The sequence below is a fragment of the Miniopterus natalensis genome, chromosome 15 (assembly GCF_054644295.1).
Source record: "Miniopterus natalensis isolate mMinNat1 chromosome 15, mMinNat1.hap1, whole genome shotgun sequence".
Classification (NCBI taxonomy): Eukaryota; Metazoa; Chordata; class Mammalia; order Chiroptera; family Miniopteridae; genus Miniopterus; species Miniopterus natalensis.
In genome coordinates, this window is record NC_142095.1 from 3,871,686 (window position 1) to 3,881,277 (window position 9,592).

At 41.8% G+C, this 9,592-nt stretch overlaps 1 protein-coding gene and 1 pseudogene across 2 annotated transcripts in view; both read right to left on the minus strand.

Moving 5' to 3' along the window:
* The window catches only part of ARIH2 (ariadne RBR E3 ubiquitin protein ligase 2), a 46,790-nt gene extending 37,198 nt beyond the window's left edge, over positions 1-9,592 (minus strand). The window contains exons 1-3 of one of the 2 annotated variants that reach the window (XM_016202832.2): positions 9,497-9,592; positions 6,225-6,284; positions 3,850-4,194 (exon numbers count right to left, since the gene is read on the minus strand). In XM_016202832.2, coding sequence (XP_016058318.1) covers positions 3,850-4,098 — 249 coding nt within the window. In that variant the 5' untranslated portion in view covers positions 4,099-4,194; positions 6,225-6,284; positions 9,497-9,592. Of the gene's footprint in view, positions 1-3,849; positions 4,195-6,224; positions 6,285-9,496 lie in introns of those variants that run through there. The other variant, XM_087824763.1, reaches the window with a different exon arrangement.
* On the minus strand, positions 1,126-1,250 carry LOC148091387 (small nucleolar RNA SNORA42/SNORA80 family; annotated as a pseudogene).

The window sequence follows — 9,592 nt, forward strand, 5'->3', positions numbered from 1 at the left end:
TGTGTAAAAAAAGTAACTGTTTTCTTTAAAAGCTCATATATGATTGCTAAAAACATCTGTCAGATATTTTCCCCCCTCCTACAACACAATACTTCACTTGCCAATCATCACATCTCTCACTATTACATTTGTGTATGATAATAGCTCATTCTCAAAACAATGCTTCTTGTTTTGCCATTATTTGAACAATAGTGGTTGCGTGTGTGTCTCCCCCAGCCCCCCCAATAAGAGATAAGCATTTTGTCTATTGTCTATCCTCAGCCCTTGATCTGATTTTCCGGGCACTTCCCTTTCTCAATTAATGATGTTACTCATGGACCAGTCCCAGAACACATATTGGAAGTTACCCTCTCACACGAGAGGCCCTCACTAAACCAAATGCTCAGTGTCTCAGACAGTTGGGGTTTTTCTACTTAAGAGACATCAAATCCCAAAAGGCAATAAAAGGCTTAACTTTACGCTAGACTATGGCTCATCCATAGGCAACTGCCAGCACACACAAAACAAGTAACACAGACATGAGTAACAGTGAAAAATTCAAGCCACTCCTCAAACTTAGCTTTTGATCATAGGCAGCTCTCCGCAAAACTGTAATTTTAAATGACATACACATGACATTTCCTACTAGCCCAAACAGCACCTAAATCATATAAGAATGAAATATCTCATTATGTGACAGAGTTGTATAAACAGCTTCATGACCAATGGGAAAATCAGTAGTGATCTGGGGACGACTACTGATCTCCATCCAGACATACATGCAACAGGGAGCTATAGTAGACAAAGCACCTGTGAACGCCATTTTGTCAACTCAGCACTTCAATTATTCCCTTGTCTCAAAAAATTTTAATTATAAAAATAAAGCCCGGCCGGGCGTGGCTCAGCAGTTGAGCGTCGACCTAGGATCCAGGCGATCGGGGTTCGATTCCCGGTCAGGGCACATGCCCAGGTTGTGGGCTCGATCAATGACTCTCTCATCATTGATGTTTCTGTCTCTCTCTCTCTCCCTCTCCTTTCCTCTCTCTGAAATCAATAAAGATATATTTTAAAAAAATAAAAAATAAAAATAAAAATGCTAGTTTTTAGCCAGCCTGAAAGAGGATTCCTTCATTTATCTATTTTCCCCACTGTGTAATCCACTTCAGTGCCTGCTGGCAGAGGCCAGGCAATGGTTCAAGACCACAGTTTGCTCTGGCATAGGGCACTATGAGACCCAGGGGGACAGATGTGACATAAATTCAAATCCATGCGTCTTCTTTATTATTAAACATGTGATTTCTGCCTGACCTCTCTGTCAAATCCCCAAACCACTTAGAACATCACTGAGTCCCTTGTGGCCCAGCCCCAGCAAGAAAATGGTCTTAACATGCTCCTCAGTAAAGTTTAGGAAGGGGGGGAAAAATCTAACCTCTAGCATCATCTAAATTTCCAGATTATTTTCCTTTTTGCTCCATTTTCTCTTAAACTCTTTCCTTGTGTTTCAACTTTCTCACATCTCTTTTTATCCCTTCATCTCTATGCCAGGTTCTTTTTGTTCCTTCTTTTCATGACCTTGAGGGCCAGAATACTGCCCTTCCATGACAGTAGAGAGGATGTACAGCAGGCCCTAGGGAATCTAACTCACACCAATATCTTCAATGACTATCATCAACAGTTGACAAAATCCACAAGTATCCAAGAAATTATTAATACCTACTATGGATGAAATACTGACAGGAATGATGGGGGAGATAATATATAAAGCAGTTCCTACCCTCCAAGAACAATCTAGGGGGAGAGAGTGTGCAAAAATACATGTAAAAGGTAAAACAACACAAAGCAGTCAGAAGACTGCAGTATATGATCTAACACATATGGGCTGTAACATCTGGGCACTGAGACCAACAGAGGGGACAACCACTGTTTTCTAGGGGTTAAGAAGGCTTGCTCAGGGAAAGCAAAAGCCACACTCTGAAGGAGCCCTGAGGGTACTAAACGGTGAGGAGGGCTTTCTCAGGAGAGAAGGCCTGTCAGGGGGCTGACCGTATGTCAGCCTAATAAGGAGGCTGTAAAATGGCAAGTTTTACGTTATATATATTTTACCACAAAAAAAAGATGGAAGAGACAGGTGCCTGGGCCCCTCAGCTGTCTCTAGCAGAATAGGAAAGTCAGCAAAGGCTTTGACAATCTGAGAATTCCTATGCATAGATGGAAAGATTTCGATGAATTCAGTCAACTGATACTGCCTCATGCATAGCCACACACCTGACAATTCCTTTTCTAATTTTAAACACCAATACTGTGTATAAACTGACAATGTTTAAAGCAAAAGCAGCTAGCTGACCAGACAGGGAGAGGTATGCATGGAGAGGTAGAAAGAAACCTGATGCCTTTTTTCTACTAGGGCAATGCCCTCTAGAAACAGAGGTTCCAGCAGCTTTGCTATAGCTACGGTACAGAAATCCCAAACCCAGGAGTGCAGAGTTTTCTGCTGAGCACAAAAGAGAAAGTCTGCAATCACTTCTAGGAATAAGTCACAAAAAAGCTCTAGCATTCAGCTTCTAGCTAATTGCTAATAAAGCCCTGAGTATCTAAATCCAAGATATTAGCCTTTGCTGACCACTCGGGAAAAAAAATCCCTAAACTAGTAAACTATTATAGAAATCATATACGGCACATGGTTATTTCCACATAAATACCAACAAGATGATTATTTGATTGCAATCAAGCCAATATACCCTTGACCTTCGATTTCAAGCAAACAACAAAGTCCATACAATAGTTCCTGAAGGAAGATGAGTGAAAACAGTAAAATAATAAAAATGTGCCCAGTTTCACATAATGGACAACATAGAGGAGAAAGAAACATGCTGAGAAACTGGCTAAGTGACTGTAAAAATATTCACAGTACACAGTGTTGTATGTGAATATACTATGTACTAGTGTAATATTACATACTACACAATGTACATAATAAGAACAGTAACTGGCCTGAGGTGAAAGGCATTGAAAACTATGCACCCTGGCTGGGTGGCTCAGTTGGTTGGAGCATGGTCCCACGCACAGGTTCATTCCCAGTCAAGGTACGTATCTAGGCTGCGGGCTCCAGTCCCCAGCAAGGAAGCATATGGGAGGCAACGGATCGGTATGTCTCCCTTACATCGATGTTTCTCTCTCTCTCTCTCTTCCTCCCTCTCTAAAAATCAATAAAAATTAAAAAAGAAAAGGAAAGTAAGCCAGTTAAGTGTTAAAAATAAGATTCTTCCTAGAATACCAACTTTGTTAATTCTTTAAAATTTCCGTATTAACAGCCCCCTCAAATCAGTGAAATAAAAGCTATGAGAACTTACTTTATTCTTACAGTTATTGCTGTAAGATTTCTTCCAACATTAGATTAGTCACCAGTATATGAAACAAATGAGGTCATCAGCCCAGAGGCACTGATTATTTAGGGCAAACAGGGGATCTGGGTACTTCTCAAGACATTTATCAGTCACTCACACATGGTTGTGTGGAAGATGGTGATTATGATGCTTATCATATTTTACCTAATAAAGTTTCATAAGACTCACTTTCTTAAACAAGTGTTAATCTATGCAATTCTGCTTCTTTACACTTCTGTTCTATCTTTCCTGAATCCACCCCACCCCTCCTAATTCTTAGCAGTTTGGGAATCTGAGGGTCTTAGATACCCATATATCAGAAAATAAAGTAAATGCATCAAATGTATCCAAATGATGCAACATATACTCAAATTTGGCTTCAAGCTACAGGGCCATTCAATCAGTCTGGAGGAAACAGTAGTTAGCAACAGCTCATATTTAGATTTAATTAGGGGGGATTACACTTGGAATTGACAACACTGCTCACCTTTAGGACTGAGGCTAAGCTGGTCATGTGCTCATTGAGAGCACCCTCGGACTCCTTGTAGGTCAAGCAGGTGAACTGGTACTCCTCAGGATCAAAGGCATCAGCCCCCTGCTGCTCCACATCGCTGGCTACTCCCACATAATAGTCCTCAATGTCCCCAGGGTCCTCGTCCTCTTCCTCTTCTTCACAGTTTGGGTCATAGTCCTCTTCATTACTGTCAGACCCTTGGCTATTCATGTCCACAGACATCTTAGCATCCAGCCAAGTTGCAAATCAGGAAAGCAGGGTTTTTTCCCCTCCCCCCAAACTTTACCACTTTCTCAAATGCATTAGTGTTTTTGTCTTCTAAGGAAGAAAAAGAAAAAAACAGGTGTTAGCTACTTTCACTGTGAGAAGTTGTAACAGAAGTCATTCAAGAATCAAAATGGCATATCCCTGGCCCTACCCCCACTAGGGCCTATTCCCAACTCTGGGTCTCATACAGGTTACCTCACCATCATCTCCCTGCCCAGACTTATCAAAGGAAACCTTTTCCTGGAGGGGCTAAAGTGGCTGACAATGGTAACTTCACAGGAAAGGCCTAGCATGAAAGAGTAAGGCTGTCTGCTCTATGTCAATGAGTCAAATTCCCATGGACTTGTTCTTTCTGCCAGAGTCTTTGAGAAGCACAGCCCCACAGCTGCCCACGGGGAAGCAACCTAAAGGTTGAACTAGCAAAGTTTAAAATCTTATTGTTAGTCATGCCCCACTTAGTGGTGACACAGGCAGTACAGATATAGGGACACAGTTCTCAGTAAAATATCTAGGAAAAGAATATGACTATTTCACAGACACTGCTCTCAGATATCTGGAAAGCAGGTGCATAGTTAGTAAAGAAAAAATAAAAGCCACATAGCTCTTCAACATTCTCTAGTCAGCAAAGTTAACTGACTCAGTCTTTTTTTTTTTTTTTTTTAAGATTTTAAAAAACATATCTTTGTTGATTTCAGAGAGAGGAAGGGAGAGAGGGAGAGAAACATCAACGATGAGTCATTGATTGGCTGCCTCCTGCATGCCCCCTACTGGGGATTGAGCCTGCAACCCGGGAATGTGTCCCTGTCCCAGAATCAAATCTCGATCTCCTGGATCCTAGGTTTTTTGGTTTTTTTTTTTAAGAGAGAGAGAGAAGAAACATTGATGTGAGAACAAATCATTGATCTGATAATCTGATACCTCCTGCACACCCCCTACCGGGCTTGATCAAGCCCGCAACACAGGCATGTGCTCTGACCGGAATCGAACTGTCAACCTTTCAGTGCACTGGATGAAGCCCAACCGAGCCACACCAGCAAGGGCCTGATTCAGTCTTAAAGGGTTTTACTGATCCTTTAAAAGGGGTACTGAGAGGCAAAGACACTGACCTAATAGTGAAGGAAAATTGTAGACATTCTCCTGTCCTAGCAGGATCAAGGCTACGGAAAAGCAGAATCTACTTAGGGCGAAGAGTTCAAATGAAAGCAACTACTGAAAAATCCTCCCAGATCAAAATGTTACTCAATTACACAGAAATGAACAGAGCTCTAGCTGAGAAAGCTAAATACTCACAAGTACCAACTTTAACTCAAAGAAGATTCTGGCAAATACCCATTAACTTCTCTGCACAAGTACTACTTCAAGTGATCATTTGCAAAGAACAGTATCAAATACTGACATAAATGTAAAAGCTAACAGAACCTTAAAATGCAAGAGCATTTGAATTGAATAGTATGTAAATAATTTACACAACCAACCCTAGCTGGTTTGGCTCAGGGGTTAGAGCGATGGCCTGCAGACCAAAGGGTCCCAGGTTCAATCCAGGCCCAGGGGCATGTACCTTGGTTGCAGGCCTGATCCCCAACCCAGGTCAGGGCACGCACAGGAGGCAGCCAATTGGTGTGTCTCTCTCCCGCCTCCATCCCTCCCACTCTCAGAAAAGTAGTGAAAAAAATATCCTCTGGTGAGAATTAAAAAATAATAATAATTTATACAATCAAATCTGGATTAAAAACAAATGTACAGTCTATTTGAAGTAGATAATCTCTCTCTCTAATAAAAAACACACAACATAATTAAAACAAAGATTAAAAATGCATATACACTGAATATGCATATACACTGAACCAGTCTAGAAGACTGTAGAGCCATGTTTTAATAAAAGAAAAGATCAGTGAATCTAAGTTTGATGTTAACTATAAATGCCCAATTTTTTAAAATCACATTAATAAGAGGACAGTAAACATAATATTTGCAATTTCACTTTTAACAAACTATTTTATATGGTACAACCACCAATTCACAACTGATCTGAACTATGGTATTTTTCCTTTAGAAGAAGTTAATTTTTAAATTAAAAATACCTGTAATCCTTGAAGATCTTTCAAGAAGATGTTATCCAAATATTGTCATATAATTTCCATCTAAAATGAAAAGAGAGAATTCTATTTATATATTTTTAAACTGGTACCCTACTCTTGCAAACTTATTTTTAAAAAGCAAAGACATTACTTTATTGTAATAATACAGTACCTAATAAATGTAACATACAAAATATGTTAATTGATGTTTATGTTATTGGTCAACAGTAGGCTATCAGTTTAGTATTTAGGGAGTCAAAAGTTATACATAGCCCTAGCTGGGTAGCTCAGTTGGTTAGTGTGTCAGCCTGATACACCAAGGTTGCAGGTTCGATCCCTGGTCAGGGCACATACAAAAAGCAATCAAAGAATGCATAAATAAGTAGAACTTGATGTTTCTCTCTCTCTCAAAATCAATAATAAAGTTATTGATAGAGTTTCAATTAGAGTTTTGACTGTGCAGAGGGTCAATGCCCCTAACCTCCACACTGTTCAAGGGTAAACTGTATTTTCTTATATGGCCCACAGAAATCCATTTGTCATAATTATATTGACAAGTTACATGGCCTTCTAAACAAAGCAAGCATTCAAAGTAAATAGCTGAAAATGATCTAACTTGGGACACTGGTGATGGAAATATATTCACCCAATTCTCTCTCTCAGTTTAAAAGCCAACCACTTTACTCCTATCATTCAATCCTAAGTGCTGACAAAGTAAATTGTAACTGAATCAAAATTGGACTTTTACTATAGAGTGGCCTACACTGTGGTAATCTAACACAGAATACTGCCAATACTTCAGACCTCACTTTACTTATGAAAAAAATTATTTTCAAATAAAAAATATTAGGCCCTGGCTGGGTAGCTTAGTTGGTTAGAGTGTTATCCTGATACGCTGAGGTTGCGGTCCCTGGTCAGGGCACATACAAACAACCAACCAATGAATGCATTCAACAAATTGATACTTCTCTCTCTCCCCCTAAAATCAATAAATTAAAAAATAAAAAGTAAATAAATAAATGTCCCCTACAGGATGCCAGTAGGCAATATTAACACCCCATCCCCCACCTCTCTTCTGACATGCTCAAAGGGACACCTGACTCACAGAAATACAGATCCCACTACCCAAGACTAAGTAAGTACTACTTGCTTAGTTACTCAACTAGAAATGTTATGTCTATTTCTTTATCCTTTAGAATTTCTTGGAAATCAGAGTTTACAACTTCCAAACACAAATAGGCAAATATAAACTAAATGAAAATCAAAGTTCAAACAATGACTGTAGAAGATTATTTTCAAAATAGTAAAGGAATAATTGACTTAAAAAAAAAAAAATTTTTTTTCTTTTCCTTTTGTTTTTATATAAGATACTGCTTACTGGGCAAACAATCTAAGAATATTGCTCCTATCTACAAAATACCACTGTCAATAATGGCTCACATGACAGCCAATTTCAGATCAGACTCATTCTCAGTAAATTTTCACAACCATACAAAGTGATCATCACCTCCTTCTTACAAATGAGGAAACTATAGAATTCAAAAAGGTTAAGTAACTTGCCCAGGACCACACTGCTGGCAACAAAAGAGCCCAGGGTCATACTTCCACCAGATTCATGGCCTATGGTGGTTCATAACTCCCCCATTACCCTCCTAGAGAGTCTAATACTATCATCCACAAAGTTACCTCCAGAATCACAACAAAAGAGCACGCTTTTCACTTTCTCTGGACTTCTCCCCAGGATTTGGGCTTAGAGATTGCCCAGGCTTCTCACCAACTAAGTTTTCAAGAAGCAGAGGAAAACTTCAGGCTCCCCTACCATAGGGGAACCTGAAAAGAGAATGCCATTTTGTACTTACTGGTTCAGACTTAAATACACACTTAATTTTAATTTGTTTTTTTTTAATCCTCACCTGAGAAAATGTTTTGTTTTTTTTGTTTTAGAGAGAGAGAGAGAGAGAGAGAGAGAGAAAACATCGGTTGTGTTCCGTGAGCACCCTGACAGGGGACCACAACCTGGGCATGTGCCGTGACCAGGAATTGAACCTGTGACCCTTTCAGAGTATGGGATGACACTCCAACCAACCGAGCCACACCAGCCAGGGCAATTTTAATCTTTTCAAAATTAAGTATCCCTGTTCTACTTGAAAGAGTGCTGTCATTGCTCAAAGGGGCCAGTATGACACTGCCTTATTAACAGACTTGATAACACTTTGATTTTTCTTAGATGTTAAATATTATCCCTACATCCCAGACAAAAAAGGAGTAAAATAAATTATTTTCCCCCGAGCCAAAGACCTGACTGACACCCACCCTGGGCTAAAGGATCCAAACTGAAGACTTTTCAGTTTAAAGTTGACAAGAATAGAGACTTTTTGGTGAGTCGGACATTTATTCCAGATACAACATTTAGCCGTGAATGGTCATCTACTAAGTCTACATCTCCGAAGAAAACCACTTGGCACAAAATTATGTACCAACTTAGTTTCAAAACCCTGTACCGTCAAATACGGTAGCCGCTAGCCACACACGGTTAAGTTTTAACTTAAAACAATTTTAAATTTGGTGTTTCAGTCGCCCTAGCCACAAGTCAAATGCTTAATGGCCACATGTGGCTAGAGGCTATCCCACGTAACAGCAAAGGTATAGAATATGTCCATTGTGACAGAAAGTTCTATGGGACAGAGCGACAATCAGAACTGAGGTGAAGTCGTCCGAGAACACTGCTGACTCTCCTATGGGAAGCACAGCGGCGTCCGGCGAGGCGGCGACGCAGCGACTCAGCCCCTGGGCCGCATGTCCCTTCCAAGGAGCCAGGAAATCCGCGAGGACACGGAGTCCACGCGTTGGGGGACCCTTCACACCTTCACAGACGGACGTTAACTAACCGCGCGGGCGGCGCTGCGAGGGCTCCCAGCGATGACTCGAGTGGGGAGCCCCGGAGGCGACGCGTTTCCTGGCGCGCCCGTTGGGGAGGGCCCAGGCGCCGGCGCCTGTCGGTCAGTGGCGCTGGCTTTGACCTCTCAGCGAGCTGAGGCGGCGTTCGTGAAGAGGAAAAACCGAGACGCCAATCGTCCGCCACGGCCGAATTCTTCAGCCGCCCCTCCGCGAACGGCGGCGGGAGCTAAGACCAAGTACCGGCTGCCGGGGGCGCTGGGGCCTCGCGGGCGGTGACGAAGGCGGAGCCCCGGCCGAGCTAGGGAGGCGCGCAGAGAGCCCACCCCCTTCCCCGGCCCGCCGGGTAAACAAGGCCGCAAGTCGCTCTTCACACTTACCGGGAGCTGCGGCCCCACGGCCGCTGAGCCCGGGCGGGCCAGGCCGGGTCGTGCCGGGCCAGAGGGATGTGACCCAAGCGCGGCGGAGGAGGAGGC